This window comes from Bos javanicus, chromosome 14 (assembly GCF_032452875.1).
Source record: "Bos javanicus breed banteng chromosome 14, ARS-OSU_banteng_1.0, whole genome shotgun sequence".
NCBI classification, from domain to species: domain Eukaryota; kingdom Metazoa; phylum Chordata; class Mammalia; order Artiodactyla; family Bovidae; genus Bos; species Bos javanicus.
Genome location: NC_083881.1, coordinates 70,100,474 through 70,118,935, shown reverse-complemented (window position 1 = coordinate 70,118,935; position 18,462 = coordinate 70,100,474). Strand labels below are relative to the sequence as shown.

General features: G+C 41.0%; 1 protein-coding gene and 1 non-coding gene across 5 annotated transcripts in view; both read right to left on the bottom strand.

The window, feature by feature from the left end:
• Positions 1-2,827: 2,827 nt before the first annotated feature.
• On the bottom strand, positions 2,828-2,898 carry TRNAG-GCC (transfer RNA glycine (anticodon GCC)). The gene has a single exon. It is a non-coding gene; the product is annotated as a tRNA-Gly (tRNA).
• A 6,403-nt stretch (positions 2,899-9,301) lies between these two features.
• RAD54B (RAD54 homolog B) overlaps positions 9,302-18,462 on the bottom strand; it is a 117,277-nt gene continuing 108,116 nt past the window's right edge. For all 4 annotated transcript variants that reach the window (XM_061439353.1, XM_061439355.1, XM_061439352.1 and 1 more), the window contains one exon: positions 9,302-9,777. In XM_061439353.1, coding sequence (XP_061295337.1) covers positions 9,560-9,777 — 218 coding nt within the window. In that variant the 3' untranslated portion in view covers positions 9,302-9,559. The remainder of the gene's footprint in view (positions 9,778-18,462) is intronic.

The following is an 18,462-nucleotide window of genomic DNA, read 5'->3' as shown; positions in this document are numbered from 1 at the left end:
TGTGGTGTTGGAGAAGACTCTTAAGAGTCCCTTGGACTGCAAGGAGATCCAACCAGTCCATCCTAAAGGAAATCAGTCCTGAATATTCATTGGAAGGACTGACGCTGAAGCTGAAACTTCAATACTTGGGCCACCTGCTGCGAAGAACTGACTCATTGGAAAAGACTCTGATGCTGGGAAAGATTGAAGAAAGGAGGAGAAGGGGATGAGATGACAGAGGATGAAATGGTTGGATTGCATAACCGAGCCAATGGACATGAACTTGGGCAATCTCCAGGAGATGGTGAAGGACAGGGAAGCCTAGCATGTTGCAGTCCATGGGGTCGCAAAGAATCAGACATGACTAAGCTACTGAACACCAACAAAAAAAATAGATTATCCTCCTTAATGTGGGAGAACAAATGGCATTAAGAGCAAAAACTAAAGTTGCCAAAGAAGAAGGAATTCTGCCTCAAAGCTGCAACATTCTGTCTGCTTTTTCCAGCTGCTGGCTTGCCCTAGATTTTGGCTTGTCCCACCAGCCCCCACAATCACATGAGTCAACAGAGAGATAGATAAGATAGACAGACAGCCAGACAGACTGCTCTCATTTTGTTTCTCTAGAGAACAGTAATACAAATGGAAAGTTGGTGGTCCAGTGGTTAAGAATCTGCCATACAACGCAGGGGACACAGGTTCGATCCCTGATCGGGGAACTGGGCTCCCACCTGATGCAGAGCAAATAAGCCTTCTCAACACAACTAGTGAGTCCACGCATCACAACCAAAGATCTCACGTGATGCAGCTGAGACCCGAGGCAGCAGAGAAAGAAACCTGCACTAGAAGGTGTTGGAATTTGTTTATTGACAGCCGGGAGGGGAGTTAACGGGCCAGAATGGTCAGATGGAAGCCTTGCTCAGCACACCATCACTTCCAATCCTCCTTTCCGCCCAAAGCCACCTTGAAGAATAACCTCTCTGTTCAGTCACCCTCCTTCCCTTGCCACTGATTTAGAGAAGATGAGAAGGACCATAATAGTAACAGTCTACCCAGCTCTGGAAGTAAATCCTTACAGGCACAAGGTATCTTTTAGAGGGTGACAAAAATGTTCTAGGGTAAGAGAATGGTGATCACTAAGCAAAAATTTTTAATACAATATTAATAAGTGGAAAGTTCTGAAAGAGATGGGAATACCAGACTACCTGACCTGCCTCTTGAGAAACCTGTATGCAATCAGGAAGTAACAGTTAGAACTGGACATGGAACAACAGACTGGTTCCAAATAGGAAAAGGAGTACGTCAAAGCTGTATATTGTCACCCTGCTTATTTAACTTCTATGCAGAGTACATTATGAGAAACGCTGGGCTGGAGGAAGCACAAGCTGGAATCAAGATTGCCGGGAGAAATATCAATAACCTCAGATATGCAGATGACACCACCCTTATGGCAGAAAGTGAAGAACTAAAGAGCCTCTTGATGAAAGAAGAGAGTGAAAAAGTTGGCTTAAAGCTCAGCATTCAGAAAACTAAGATCATGGCATCTGGTCCCATCACTTCATGGCAAATAGATGGGGAAACAGTGGCTGACTTTATTTTTGGGGGCTCCAAAATCACTGCAGATGGTGATTACAGCCATGAAATTAAAAGACGCTTACTCCTTGGAAGGAAAATTATGACCAACCTAGATAGCATATTAAAAAGCAGAGACATTACTTTGCCAACAAAGGTCCGTGTAGTCAAGGCTATGGTTTTTCCAGTGGTCATGTATGGATGTGAGAGTTGGACTGTGAAGAAAGCTAAGTGCTGAAGAATTGATGCTTTTGAACTGTGGTGTTGGAAAAGACTCTGGAGAGTCCCTTGGACTGCAAAGAGGTCCAATCAGTCCATCCTAAAGATCAGTCCTGGGCATTCATTGGAAGGTCTGATGCTGAAACTCCAATACTTTGGCCACCTGATGTGAAGAGCTGACTCATTTGAAAAGATCCTGATGCTGGGAAAGATTTAAGGCAGGAGGAGAAGGGGATGACAGAGGATGAGATGGTTGGATGGCATCACCTTCTTGATGGACATGGGTTTGGGTGGACTCTGGGAGTTGGTGATGAACAGGGAGGCCTGGCGTGCTGCAATTCATGGGGTCACAAAGAGTCGGACATGACTGAGCGACTAAACTGAACTGAGCTGAATAAATGGCACTGAGTCATTCACTTTAAAATGATTGGGTTTTATGTTATGTGAACCTTACTTCAATAAATTACTTTCAATAGTGAATTTTATGTTATGTGAATTTTTCCTCAAAAATATTTCCACCTCCTTCCTCTGGGACGGGAGCTTTGAGCCTGTTACAGAAAGCAGGGTTCCTTTCCCTGCCTCCGCATCACAGCTTTCCCAGGGAAGCATTTCCTCGCAGGCAAGATAGAGGTCAGTATTACGTTCACTTGGGTAACAGACCTCAAGCTAAGTCCACCAAGTAAGCTGTTCTCGATAATAAAAGTGGTACCTTAGCCTCCATATTTTCTCTTTATTTCTCAACCTTGAAAGGTATAAAGGCTGAAGGACCCCCCGGTAACTGAGGTTGTCCACACCCCCTCAGTCTTACGTCCCATGACCACATGCTCCCCAAGTGCAGACTGGGTGGGGCATCTGGAGGCCTTGCCCGGAGTCAGGAAGCTTCTGCTCCATTTTACAGGACAGGCTTTCTTGTTTCCCGTCCTGCATATTGTTGTACAGTTGCTAAGTCGTGTCTGACTCTTTGCAACCCCGTGGACCGTAGTCCGCCAGGCTCCTCTGTCCATGGGATTTCCCACACAAGAATGCTGGAGCGGGTTGCTCTTTTCCTCTCCAGGGGATCTTCCTGGCCCAGGGATCGAACCTGCATCTCCTGCTTGGCAGGCAGATGCTTTACCGCTGAGCCAGCTGGGAAGCGCTCACCCTGTGTATAAGGAAACCTCAGAGCAGCCTGTCGTGTCTTGTGTTTGTCGATCTGAGCAACCTGAGCAGAACAGGAGGTGCAATCAGACCAACAGCGCTGGTGGGAGAGCAGCATTTCCACACCGCCCTGTGCCAGTAGAAACAGCGATGTGGACCAAGTTTTCCCATCAAGTTAAGGACAAAGACCACAGCGAAGATGAGGGAGAAACTGTGGAAACGAGCTTCTCTCCCGTCCCCTTGCTGCGTCCCTACCTCTGACATTATACGGATTTAAAACTACTTAAAATGTCTTTAGTATTTTCTGACATTTCTTTAAAACATAGAAATAAAGGAATTGCTTTTGTCTGATTGGATTTTCATCTCTTACTCAGAGATTTATCATTTTTTAAAAATTAAAGAAATTATAAAGATTAACCTACATTTAACACTTTAGGTTTTCAAGTAAGTGTAACAAACTCTAACAAACCATTCTGTCTGTGTCAGTAAGGATTTTCCCCCACAGTTGTTTTGATCATAAAAGCTGCATGCTGAACTAGTACAGATGTTGTGGACAACATAAGGCTCTTAGGGATGTTAGTCTGTAATGGCCTGAAGCAGAGAACACGGGTCAGCTGTAGAAGAGGCTTCAGGAAAACTATTCGAAACCAAAAAAGCCCTCTGTCACACAAGGTAAGAGAAAATTATACCCCTTTGTTGAGTTCTTTCTTCAACAACAAAAATAGCATGTCTACAAACCCCTCTAAGGCCCAACATACTAACTTGGAAGCAACTCAGAGAAACAGTGCCATCTACTGATTATACATGTCATTTGCTGCGAATCACAGAATTTCAATCTTGTCAGTAAGTTGCCAGATGATGTGAAGCAGGCCTTGAAGGCAACGTGCAGGAACAGTGACAGCAGGTTTATCTGACTTCTTCCTTTATCATACACACTGCTAAATGGATGGATGAGCTCTTGGGACGCTGAATTCTACCGATCCGAGCTGCTCACACTTTAATCCATCAGTGATTCAGTCCTAATGAGAACGTGATTCAAATGTATTTATGCTGTCATTTAGAGCAAGATATTCCCATGAAGATATGTCAAAGGTGCATTTGTGTAATTAGAAATGAATCACATACTTGACTCATATAGTACCCTTTGCACTGACAGTTTTTGTCAGCTCATTCTGCAGACATGATTCCAGAAATCATGGAAGTAAGAAGGGGAAGTCTCTGTGCTGCCAGAAGGGAAGAAAACCCACTGGCTCTGCGTTCTGGAGAAGGAAATGGCAACCCACTCCAGGACTCCCTTGTCTGGAGAATTCCATGAACAGAGGAGCTGGGCAGGTTACAGTCCATGGGATGGCAAAGAGTCGGACACAACTGTGTGACTTTCACTTTCTTTCTGCCTTCTTCAGTGCCAAGCACAGTCCCACACTCAGCAATCGGCTTTAAAAAATACCCTCAAAGTGAGATCTCTGAGCAAGGAACCCAGTCATGGCAGTTAAAGTGTGCGTGTGGCAGGGGCAGGGGGGTAGGGGCGAATGAAGTATCTCATTTATTTATTCATTCATTTCTCACTTGCAAGTCTTGTGCCAGGGACCATACAAGGTACTGAGATACTAGGATGAATATGATAAAATCCCCGTCCTCAGAGAATTCAGCTTAGTGTTAAGAGGGAGCCAGGTATTACAAAATAACAGCTACAAACTGTTATCTCAGAGTAGATAACAGACAAAAGAATTCTTATAAATTGAGTATCAACCACAGGAAAGGCGCTGGGTATGTACAACCCAGATGTTAACTGGACACTCCTTAAACTCTGGGTTCACTGAGTCTGATCCCCCACAAATCCCCGGCCTGTTGGCCTGAAAGCCTTCTTTGATCCCCAATGGCCGAGCACTGTCTTCTCAGCCTCCGGGCTCCTGTGTCCTGCAGGCAGCCTTGGTCCCGTGTCACATGGAGGCTCTTGGCAAACTCAGCCTCTCTTCTGAAATTCTGGCAAGATTTCGGGGTCAGGCAGAGATCAAGGAGGGTTACTTTCCACACTACTCAGCAAACAGTCAAGTGAAGAACAACTGTAATTCAAACATCCTCCCTGGTTCCCATCACAGGGCACGTCCCTTGTCTGACCCAGTCCCAGCCTCCCTCCATATTCTCACTTTTATCCCCTCCATCCTTCCCGCTCAGATTGTCTCCAAAGTTACAAATTTTCCTTCCTCTATTCCACTTTGATAGCAACCAACACCCACGTTGTTGAAAGGTTCACCAAATTTGAATAGGGTGTTTTTCCAAATAAAAACTAAGAGGAATTCTGATGTAGTCTAGATAATATTTCTCCACAGACACAGAAAACAAACATCTGGTTACCAAAGAGGAAAAGGGGCAGGACGGATAAATTAGGAGTTTGGAATCAACATATACACAGAACTATATATAAAATAGTAAGCAGCAAGGACCCACTGTAGAGCACACGGAACTATACTCAATATCTTGTAATAGTCTGTAATGGTGAAGAATCTGAAAAAGAATATATATATAAATGAATCACTTTGCTGTATACCCATACCTGAAACTAACACAACATTATAAACCAACTATACTTCAAAAAAAAGATAATATTTCTCTACATGGCTGGCTATATATTTCATGTAAGTTTCACAACTACCCTCGGACATATCACTGAACAGACAGTAAAACTCAGTTCATCGAAGACATTAACGCTGTGTCATAGGTTGCTAATGTATGCAAAGCACTTAGCATTTAGAACACAATAATAAAAACTTAATGTTAGCCATTATTATTTTTATCACTATAACATTCATTTTCTCTTCTGTAGCAACATGTACCACTGAGGTAGTATCTTCCAGTCTCGTGCCTTTATTAAATACCATCTACATGCTGAAAAATCCTGAATTTCTCTCTAGCCTTGACCAATGTTTCTGAACTCAGCTCATACCAAACTGGTTATTTGACACCTCCACTGGCTACCTAATAGGCTTATCAAACTTGACGTAATCAAGTCTGAACTTGGGCTTTTCCCCCACAAACCTCCTCTCACAGTCTTCTTATCTCAGTAACTGGCAACTCCATTTCTTCTTTGGCTCGGGCCAGAAACCTTGCATCATTCCAAATGATTCCAAAATCACTTTTTCTTTTTTTCTTACACCTTAAATTCAATCCATTCAGATATCTTGTCAGCTCTGTGTTCAAAAATATCCACAATCCAACACTGCCCTGCTCCTCCTTGGTCCAATCACCAACGCCTCTTTACAAGATTATGGCAAGAGCCTCCAAAATCATCTCATTGTTTCCAGCCCACATTCCACCAGTTTGTTCTCATCACGGAGCGACTCATCTTGTGACTTTCCTTGGCTCAATTCCCGGTGGTTTTCCATCTCCCTCTGAGTAAAGCTGAAGCCTTCAAGATGGTCTTCGATGCCCTGTAACATCTGACCTCCTCACTGCGATTCTTTCACCTCATCTCTTACTACACTTCTCTCTCCACAGTGGCCTCAAGCTGTTTCTCAAATGCGTCAATACTCCTTCACCTGTCTCAGGGCCTTTGACTTGTGGTTCCTTCTATCTGGAACACTTTTTCCCAGAAAATGTCATGGGTCTCAATCCCTGACTTTTTTCAGGCTTCTGCATAAATCCACCGCATATAAATAGCAATCTCCATCTTCACTTTAATATCTCCCTTATTCTTATTTTTCTTCATAGCACTTGTCACCATGTGCAATATTATGTTGTTAAGTCACTTTAGTTGTGTCCAACTCTTTGCGACCTTATGGACTATAGCTTGCCAGGCTCCTCTGTCCATGGGATGCTCCAATACTGCAGAGGGTTGCCATTTCCTCCTCCAGAGCATCTTACTGACCCAGGGATCAAACCCGCATCTCTTATGTCTCCTGCATTGGCAGGCAGGCTCTTTACTGCTAGCATCACCTGGGAAGCCCTCTGAAACCACAGAACTATCTACAAAAGCAGGCTCCTACTCAGGACACTCTGGGCTGCAGAAGTAGACACACACCCAGGCACACCAACTCTGCGCACAGCTCCAAGGTCACACGTGTGCAAGTGCATGATGCCTGCTCCTTGGGGGACCAGCTTGACCGGCTCTCACAGGCAGACCTGAGAACACTGCCGGAGGGGGGTCTCCTGGGAGAGGACATGCATCCTGACCAAGCAGGCCCAAGTTCAAGGCTTCCTGGCCTAGAGCTGTAGGCCTGGGCTCCTGGGGCCGCCTCCCCAGAGCTGGGGGTCCCTCCGAGTGGCCCCACCTGGCACGTCCACCTGACACCTTCCTTACATATGTGTATTATTCTCATGATGCTAGAATGAAAGCACAGTGAGGGCAGAGACCGTCTATTTTTTGCTATATGCGTAATTCCTAAGACGATGTCCAACATGTACTAGGTATTCAATAAATAATCGTGGAATGATGAATTTAATCAAAATTAAGAAAGGCAGGGATTTCAAGCAGTTCACCCATACCTAATGTGAACAGAAGTCAAGATGAAGATTGAAAAGAGTTCACTGCATTTGTCAACTGGGGAATGACTGGATAGAGGCCTCTAGTACTGGGGACAGAGACACTGAGAATTCCTCTGAAAATGGATAGTGGTGATGACTGTACAACACTGTGAGTGTACAGACAGTAATTCATTTCAACGTGGTCTGTTTTTCAAAGGTGGTATGATGCAAAATTTATTATACTTTTAAAAATGTTTTCATGTATCAGCTCATTCCATTCAACGATTATTCTGCCAACAACTAGTGACAACTGGATGCCATCGATCATAATTATTCAAGTGCTTTTCCTCGGTGATGCCTCTGTGGGTAATGTCTTAGGTCAGGTCACCTGGACAACAGACCGAGCAGATGTGCACGCAGGGAGTTTGTCAGGAGTGACGTCTGTAAGGCACTGAAGGAAGCAGGTCTGGACACAGAGACAAGCTGAACGGCAGTGAAGCAACAACACAGGCCTCAACGGAGGGCCTAGAGCTGGAGTGGGCCCTGAAGGCTTGTCCCAGACTGAGGCAAGGGGCTGGGCCTTTCTACCCTACATCATCAGATCAGTGGGCGCCAGTCACCTAGGGGAGGGACGGGAACTTTGCATAAGGCAGCTCCTTTCAGCTGTGGGCTCTTCTTGGAGAGAGACTTGGCTATGAGTGGTCGCTGGTGACACTCCCAACAGCTGGATAAACGAGCAGCTTGATCCTAAAGGGGGCAACCTGGGCAGAACACCCTAGTGTCCACTACAGTTAACATAAGACAATAACACAGCTAGTCTCTTACCTTTTTAAAAAGATTTTATACCTGAGAATAATGTGATACAAGGTACATACTGAAGACAGCTTTATATGTTAAGCCTCATATAAGAAGCCTGTAAACAGAGTCCAGAAATGCCATTTTCGCTTTTTATTAGTTGATTACTTCCTTTCTGAAAAACTTGGTCCCCAAAATGCCAGTTCATGAATCATAGATGTACAAATGCCCAGGCGTGCATGTGTATACGTGTTTAGTCTCTCAGTCGTGTCCGACTCTTTGTGATCCCACGGACTGTAGCCTGCCAGGCTTCTCTGTCCATGGGGATTCTCCAGGCAAGAATACTGGAGTGGGTAGCCTTTGCCTTCTCCAGGGGATCTTCTGAACCCACTGATCGAACCCAGGTCTCCCACATTGCAGGTGGATTCTTTACCATTTGAGCCACCAGGGAAGCCCAAGAATACTGGAATGGGTAGCCTATCCCTTCTCCAGGGGATCTTCCTGACCCAGGAATCGAGGGGGTCTCCTGCATTGCAAGCGGATTCTTTACCATCTGAGCTACTAAGGAAGTGATGATAATTGAGTCTTTACTCAAAACCTTAAGACCATATTTGGTCTAAAAGAAATTTCCCTAAAAGGAATCAAAAGCTGATTATAGGAGCCCTAACTGGAGATTAAATGAGTAATTCCTTTCTCTTTGCAACTTCAGTCTTGTAAAGCTTGCTTTGTACACTAATGCCAACAATTACCCGAGAAACCTTCAACATGATGGTAGCTGAACCATGGTCCAGTGTATACACAGTGCTTGGTGGACATGGCTTTACAGACCGTGTGTCAGTCCCCTAGGAGTCAGAGGTCCCAGATTAGAAACCAGTGCTTTGAAGGGTCCAATGCTCCTCCCCATCCTGACACAACCTATACACCATTCTCATCCAAACTGCCTGCATCACATCTTCAGCATCTGTAATCCCAATCTCTCATTTTCTTTCTCCCTTGAGCTATAGTTTAAACTTATCAAAGTTTTCAATTGTCTCCCACATCTATGGCTACAATGCCTAATCGATTTAGCTTTCCCAAAGACAAGAAACTGGGCATTTTACCTTTTAGTATTCCTTATGAAAATTCTTTAGAAAGCACTTAATAAAGTGTACAAATTATGGATTTATTGATAAGCAATTATAAGATGATAGAAGTATGTCTTTAATGTTTCAATATTTAGGAACATATACAAAACATTAAACAAGTCAGTTCTGACTACCATATCAAAACTATAATATAGTGTTCAACAAAATACATTATTATAATTAAAATACTTCTATTTGTTTTCCAGAAGTACATTTACTTACTAGATTAACTTTTTAAAGGGGGAAGCAAAGTAACGTCATAAAGTAATATTTCATTATATAGCAGTAGTTTGATTGGTTATATTTTGAAAAAAGAATGATACATTTTCTCTTATTCTTTCAAGAAAAGGATCTGTAAGATTTAAATGATCTCCAGGAAAATGTCTCCATTGCTTCAGTTGTGACATGGAGAGAGGTTTCAGGGAATCAGACTTCTGTTGATGTGGACCAAGCTGACAATTTCTAGACACAGGGAGTTTTTCCAATGAATCACCTGAAACAAGTAAAACAATAAGAAAATCCTTAGGCCAATCAATACTCTATTATATACAATACTTTTCTTATTATATAATGAGTTTGTGTGACTTATTACATTTGATTACCATAGTTCATGTTAAGATGAGCAAATTCAATTAATTCATTCCTTCTACGAATATTTATAAATTGTTTATTATGTGTTAACTTGAGCAAACAGGGCAAAGTGGTCAACAAAAATAGACATGGCCTCTGACTTCAAGGACCTTATGATCTAATAAGAGAACTACACATTAAACAAATAATCATCCAGAGAGATAGATGTATTATAGGTCCACAATTTCTCATCTAAAAGCCTGTGGGGCCAGATAGGTTTCCTAATTTAGAATACAACTGTAACAACATGGGATAACACTCCATAATCAAATTCATTAACCAGCTATGGCAAGAACACTTGTACAAAAGAGATTGAAGACCATCAATACATTCACATTAATTTAGCTAAGGTATCTGCCACCAAATAAGACTGTTGCAAATTTATGAAAGTGAAGTGAATGAAGTCGCTCAGTCGTGTCCGACTCTTTGCGCCCCCATGGACTATACAGTCCATGGAATTCTCCAGGCCAATTCTCTGGAGTGGGTAGCCTTTCCCTTCTCCAGAGGATCTTCCCAACCCAGGGATCAAACCCGGGTCTCCTGCATTGCAGGTGGATTCTTAACCAGCTGAGCCATAAGGGGGAAGGTGCGGGGTCGGGGGGCGGGGTGACAACTTTTGGTCTTTCAAGCTTTCTAGATTTCAAAACTGGAAATAAGGAACTATGGAGCCACATTACAAACAGAGCTAAGGGTATGAAGCTAAGACAGAGAGGGCTGTGAGCATGTACAACAGGAGAAGCTGACCTGTGTTATTCAGATCTGAAGGACGACAGAGTGGCCACAATGGCAAAGTAGGAAGACCCTGAGCTCGCCTTCTCCCACGGGCACACCAAAAGTAGGACTATGTAATTGTTACAAATTGCAACTTTCTATGAGAGGGACATGAAGACCAACAGAAGAGATTTTCCACAATTAAAGACAGAAAGAACTACAAGGAGATGGGTAGGAGAGGCAGAGATGCAGTCAGGACCCACCCCGCTACGTAGGTGACCCACGAACTGGAGGATAATCACAATTGCAGAGGTTCTCCCCAAAGACCAAGGGGCCTGTGGCCCATGTCAAGCTCTCCAGCCTGGGGGTCCCGCACAGGGAAGATGAGCCCCCAAAACATCTGGCTTTGAAGACCAGAGGGAATTGCATACGGGAAAGCCAGAGGACTGTAGGAAATAGAGGCCACTTCTCCAAGATCAGGAAAAACCCAACCTATTTAACACACAAAAATAAGCACAGAGGCAAAATGAGGAGACCGAAGAGTATGTTCCAAGCAAAGAAATAAGATAAAACCCCAGAGGACGTAGTAAGAGAAGTAGAGATAAGCAATCAACCCAATAAAGAGTTCAAGATAATAATCATATAGATGTGCAACAAACTCAGGAGATGAACGGTGAGAAGTTTAACAAGAGCCAGAAAATAGAAGAACCAAACAGAGCAGAAGATACAAAAGCTGAGGCTGCTTTGAGGATCTAGGAGACAGTAGAAAAATACCTTGAAAGTACTAACCAAAAAAAAAAACACCCCAAATATTAGAAAACCCTATCAACTAGAACTGTACACCCAGCAAAGACAGAATTTAAGAAAGAGAAAAAACACTTTGAAAAATAAAATACTGAGAGACTTAATCACTAATAGACCCTTGTTGGGGGAAAAAAACAAAAAATGAAAAGACAGACAGTAGAAATGAATCAAAATATATCCGTAATTATAATTAATGTAAATAGACTGAATGCTCTAGTTGAAAGAAAACATCAGACCAGATAAAAAAAGAAAATTCAGGCTCATGCTATTTAAATGAGAGCTACCTAAAATGATACAGAAAGATTTAATGTAAAAGAATGGGAAAAGATGTATCAGATAAATACTAACAATGAGAAAGTCAGTGTAATATATTAACATAAGACAAAATGAAAGCAAAAGATGTTAGGGATAAAGCAATCCCTACATAATGAAAATACAAATAATAATGAAATAATAATGAAAACATTTCACAAACAACATATGAAGTATATAAAGCAAAAATTGACAGAACAATGAGAAAGAGAAAACTTCACTGTCATACTGTAAGATTTTAATGTATTTCTTAATAATACATCTAACAAAGAATTAGGTTATTAACAGAAAAATGGGCAAATGTTATGAACAGGTGGTTCACATAAAGAAAATACAGCTCTTAACCATAGAAAAGCATTCTCAACTTCACTCATAACAAAAGAAAATTAAATTAAAACTAGACAAATGAGCCATTTTTACTCTCAGACTGACAAAAACCCAAACATCTGATAATCCTAAACTGGGAAAGCTGTGGGGAAATAGTATACTGTTGGTGGGGTATAAATGATACAACCTCCACTCCAGTGGAGGGCACTTAGCAGGACCTATCAAACTACAAATGTACATATTCTCTGACAGAGAAAAACTGATAATTAACCTTACAGAGATATTTGAACATGTGGAAAAAGATGAATGAAGATGCATATTGACTGAAAAGAACCTAATTACACAGCTGTGAGGTTAGATGAATAAATTATAGTCTATTCATTCAATGGAGGATTATATAACTGAGGGGAAAATAAGAATAAGGAAACGTTCTGTAATGATACAGAAAGATCTTGAGATATACTATTAAATGAAAAAGGTAGAGTTCAGTTCTGTTTAGTCACTCAGCTGTGTCTGACTCTTTGCGACCCCATGAGCCGCAGTACGCCAGGCCTCCCTGTCCATCACCAACTCCCCGAGTCCACCCAAACCCATGTCCATTGAGTCGGTGATGTCATCCAACCATCTCATCCTCCATCATCCCCTTCTCCTCCTGCCCTAAATCTTTCCCAGCATCAGGGTCTTTTCCAATGAGTCAACTCTTCGCGTCAAGTGGCCAAAGAATTGGAGTTTCAGCTTCAACATTAGTCCTTCCAATGAATACCCAGGACTGACCTCCTTTAGGATGGACTGGTTGGATCTCCTTGCAGTCCAAGGGACTCTCAAGAGTCTTCTCCAACACCACAGTTCAAAAGCATCAATTCTTCAGCGTTCAGCTTTTTTTATAGTCCAACTCTCATATCCATACATGACCACTGGAAAAACCATAACCTTGACTAGACGGACCTTTGTCGGCAAAGTAATGTCTCTGCTTTTCAATATGCTATCTAGGTTGGTCATAACTTTTTCCTTCCAAGGAGTAAGTGTCTTTTAATTTCATGGCTGCAATCACCATCTGCAGTGACTTGGAGCCCTAAAAAATAAAGTCAGCCACTGTTTCCACTGTTTCCCCATCTATTTCCCATGAAGTGATGGAACCGGATGCCATGATCTTCGTTTTCTGAATGTTGAGCTTTAAGCCAACTTTTTCACTCTCCTCTTTCACTTTCATCAAGGGGCTCTTTAGTTTCTTTTTACTTTCTGCCATAAGGGTGGTGTCATCTGCATAGCTGAGGTTATTGATATTTCTCCCAGCAATCTTGATGCCAGCTTGTGCTTCTTCCAGCCCAGCATTTCTCATGATGTACTCTGCATAGAAGTTAAATAAGCAGGGTGACAATATACAGCCTTGACGAACTCCTTTTCCTATTTGGAACCAGTCTGTTGTTCCATGTCCAGTTCTAACTGTTGCTTCCTGACCTGCATACAGATTTCTCAAGAGGCAGGTCAGGTGGTCTGGTATTCCCATCTCTTGAAGAATTTTCCACAGTTTACTGTGATCCATACAGTCAAAGGCTTTGGCATAGTCAATAAAGCAGAAATAGATGTTTTTCTGCTTTATTGTTTTCTTTTTCTTTTTCAGATGCTTTTCTGTTTTCTTGCTTTTTCCATGATCCAGCGGATGTTGGCAATTTGATCTCTGGTTCCTCTGCCTTTTCTAAAACCAGCTTGAACATCAGGAAGTTCATGGTTCATGTATTGTTGAAGCCTGGCTTGGAGAATTTTAAGTATCACTTTACTAGTGTGTGAGATGAGTGCAATTGTGCGGCAGTTTGAGCATTCTTTGGCATTGCCTTTCTTTGGGATTGGAATGAAAACTGACCTTTTCCAGTCCTGTGGCCACTGCTGAGTTTTCCAAATTTGCTGGCATATTGAGTGCAGCACTTTCACAGCATCATCTTTAAAGATGTGAAATAGCTCAACTGGAATTCCATCACCTCCACTAGCTTTGTTCATAGTGGTGTTTCCTAAGGCCCACTTGATTTCGCATTCCAGGATGTCTGGTTCTAGGTGAGTGATCACACCATCGTGATTATCTGGGTCATGAAGATCTTTTTTGTACAGTTCTTCTGTGTATTCTTGCCACCTCTGCTTAATATCTTCTGCTTCTGTTAGGTCCATACCATTTCTGTCCTTTACTGAGCCCACCTTTGCATAAAATGTTTCCTTGGTATCTCTAATTTTCTTGAAGAGATCTGTAGTCTTTCCCATTCTATTGTTTTCCTCTATTTCTTTTCATTGAGCGCTGAGGAAGGCTTTCTTATCTCTCCTTGCTATTCTTCGGAACTCTGCATTCAGATGGGTGTATCTTTCCTTTTCTCCTTTGCTTTTCGCTTCTCTTCTTGTCACAGCTATTTGTAAGGCTTCCTCAGACAGCCATTTTGCTTTTTTGTGTTTCTTTTTTTTGGGGAAAAAGGCATAGAAGGTACAGAATCATACACATACTACACAATCCCTTATGGGGGCCTGGAGGGAACTGGGCAAATAATATTTATTCAGAGTTCCTTGCATATGTATAAAAATACATCTAGAAGGATACACAAAAAACTAGTAACAGTAGTTTTTTATGGGGCAGCAGGGCTAGAAACTAGACAGATGAGGGCATTACAGAAGGAAGTGTTTCCACCATATACATTTTATACTTTCAAATAGCTTTCATATGTAAACATTACATTTTTCAATGCAATTTTCCAGTTAAATTAGTAAATTTTTAAATCTTTAAAATAAGAAAAAAGTAATTTGGTAACAGAAGGTTTGACTCATATGGCAGAACTCTAAACCAAGTAATTAAGAGAATACAAATGATTTTCATGCACAAGAGAAACATTTAGTAACTGAACACACCAGGCCACACATACACCAAGTCTCAACAGTTGCCAAAGAATCAATGTCATGCAGACCATACCTGGGACTACAGTGCAGCAGCCAGAATTCAATAACAAAAACTAAAATACATTTTAAGCATACTTTTAAATATCTCATGAGCCAAAGAAGAAATCATAATGGAAAATAAAAAATATTTAGAACTGAAAAATAATTAAGATGGCATATCAAAATTATGAGATTCAGCTTAGTAGAAAATTTACAGCCTTAATAGCCATTTTAGAAAAGAAGACTGAAAGTCATTAACCTAAGGATTCAACTTTAGAAAATAAGGGAAAAAATTAGATAAACACAGGGCAAAAGAAAAGAAATAATTAGAATAGAAATCACTAAAATGGAAAAAACATACAACAGAGGAGATTAATGTTGACTATATAAAGTATAGATTATTTCATGCTAGTCTTATACAGTTTCACTTCTTAAACTCATCTCAATACAATTATCAAGTGACTTCCAACTTCCGGACATTGCTTGCTCAAGTACTACTCCAAATCGAGTTCCTATCTGAATGGTGTTCATTCTGGAGGGTTGACACTTTCAGCCTCATTTAAGCAGCACAAGTGGTGTGTGAGGTACTAAGAAGCATGGTGGCTTATGCGCACTGTCCACAAAGTATGACCTCATTAGGAATAAGTTGTACACAAAATAAACAGTAGGATTAGCCTGTCGGGTGTGTGTGTGTGAAACAGAAATAAGGATTAAAAACATTTCTCTAATTCTTAAATCATTATCAGGATTTGAAAGATTTTTACTAAATAAGTCAAATTTTCCAAAACTGATTCTGAAATAAGCTAAATTGAGAGAACTAACAGGGTTCTAATTAAAATTTTCTCTCCTACAGTAATGGAAATAAAACCAAAAATAAACAAATGGGACCTAATTAAAAGCAAAAGAAAACTATAAACAAGATGAAAAGACAACCCTTGGAATGTTAAAAAATAATTGCAAACGAAGCAACTGACAAAGGATTAATCTCCAGAATATACAAGCAGTTCATGCAGCTCAGTATCAGAAAACAAACAATCCAACCAAAACAAGGTGGAAGACCTAAACAAACATTTCTCCAAAGAAGACAAACGCATGAAAAGATACCCAACACTGAGTTTATTTTTGTGTATGGTGTTAGAAAGTGGTCTAGTTTCATTCTTTTACAAGTGGTTGACCAGATTTCCCAGCACCACTTGTTAAAGAGATTGTCTTTAATCCATTGTATATTCTTGCCTCCTTTGTCAAAGATAAGGTATCCATATGTGCGTGGATTTATCTCTGGGCTTTCTATTTTATTCCATTGATCAATATTTCTGTCTTTGTGCCAGTACCATACTGTCTTGATAACTGTGGCTTTGTAGTAGAGCCTGAAGTCAGGTAGGTTGATTCCTCCAGTTCCATTCTTCTTTCTCAAGATAGCTTTGGCTATTCGAGGTTTTTTGTATTTCCATACAAATTGTGAAATTATTTGTTCTAGCTCTGTGAAGAATACTGTTGGTAGCTTGATAGGGATTGCGTTGAATCTATAAATTGCTTTGGGTAGTATACTCATTTTCAAAATAAACTCAAAATGGATTAAAGATCTAAACGTAAGACCAGAAACCATAAAACTTCTAGAGGAGAACATAGGCAAAACACTCTCCGACATACATCACAGCAGGATCCTCTATGACCCACCTCCCAGAATATTGGAAATAAAAGCAAAAATAAACAAATGGGACCTAATTAACCTTAAAAGCTTCTGCACATCAAAGGAAACTATTAGCAAGGTGAAAAGACAGCCTTCAGAATGGGAGAAAATAATAGCAAATGAAGCAACCGACAAACAACTAATCTCAAAAATATACAAGCAACTCCTACAGCTCAACTCCAGAAAAATAAACGACCCAATCAAAAAAATGGGCCAAAGAACTAAATAGACATTTCTCCAAAGAAGACATACAGATGGCTAACAAACACATGAAAAGATGCTCAACATCACTCATTATCAGAGAAATGCAAATCAAAACCTCTATGAGGTACCATTTCACACCAGTCAGAGTGGCTGCGATCCAAAAGTCTACAAATAATAAATGCTGGAGAGGGTGTGGAGAAAAGGGAACCCTCTTACACTGTGGGTGGGAATGCAAACTAGTACAGCCACTATGGAGAACAGTGTGGAGATTCCTTAAAAAACTGGAAATAGAACTGCCTTATGATCCAGCAATCCCACTGCTGGGCATACACACTGAGGAAACCAGAAGGGAAAGAGACACGTGCACCCCAATGTTCATCACAGCACTGTTTATAATAGCCAGGACATGGAAACAACCTAGATGTCCATCAGCAGATGAATGGATAAGAAAGCTGTGGTACATATACACAATGGAGTATTACTCAGCCATTAAAAAGAATACATTTGAATCAGTTCTAATGAGGTGGATGAAACTGGAGCCTATTATACAGAGTGAAGTAAGCCAGAAGGAAAAACATAAATACAGTATACTAACGCATATATATGGAATTTAGAAAGATGGTAACAATAACCCGGTGTACAAGACAGCAAAAGAGACACTGATGTATAGAACAGTCTTATGGACTCTGTGGGAGAGGGAGAGGGTGGGAAGATGTGGGAGAATGGCATTGAAACATGTAAAATATCATGTAAGAAACGAGTTGCCAGTCCAGGTTCGATGCACGATATTGGATGCTTGGGGCTAGTGCACTGGGACGACCCAGAGGGATGGTATGGGGAGGGAGGAGGGAGGAGGGTTCAGGATGGGGAACACGTGTATACCTGTGGCGGAATCATTTTGATATTTGGCAAAACTAATACAATTATGTAAAGTTTAAAAATAAAATAAAATTAGAAAAAAAATAAAAAAAGAAAAATTGAGTTTCAATAAAACAGAAAAGATACCCAACACTGAAAACACATGAAAAGATACTCAACATTGATGATTATTAAAGAAATGCAAATCAAAACTACAATAAGGTATCACCTCACACTGGTCAGAATGACCATCAACAAAAAAATCTACAGACAATAAATTCTGGAGAGGATATGGAGAAAAAGGAGTCCTCTTGCACTGTTGGTGGGAAAGCAAATTGATACAGCACTATTCCTTTAAACAACTAGGAATAAAACTACCATGTGACCCAGCAATCCCACTACTGGGCATAAACCTTGAGAAAACCATAATTCAAAAAGACTCATGTACCCCAATGTTCACTGCAGCACTATTTACAAGAGCTAGGACATGGAAGCCACCTCAATGTCCACTGACCTAAAAGAAGCTGTGGCACATATATACAATGGAATGTTACTCAGCCATAAAGAGGAAGAAATCTGAGTCAGCTGAAGTGAGGTGGATGAAACTGAAGCTTGTTATACAGGGTGAAGTTAAGTTAAAAAGAGGAAAATATCGTATATTAGTACATACATATGGAATCTAGAAAAACGGTACTGACGAACCTATTTACAGGACAGGAGCAGAGACACAGA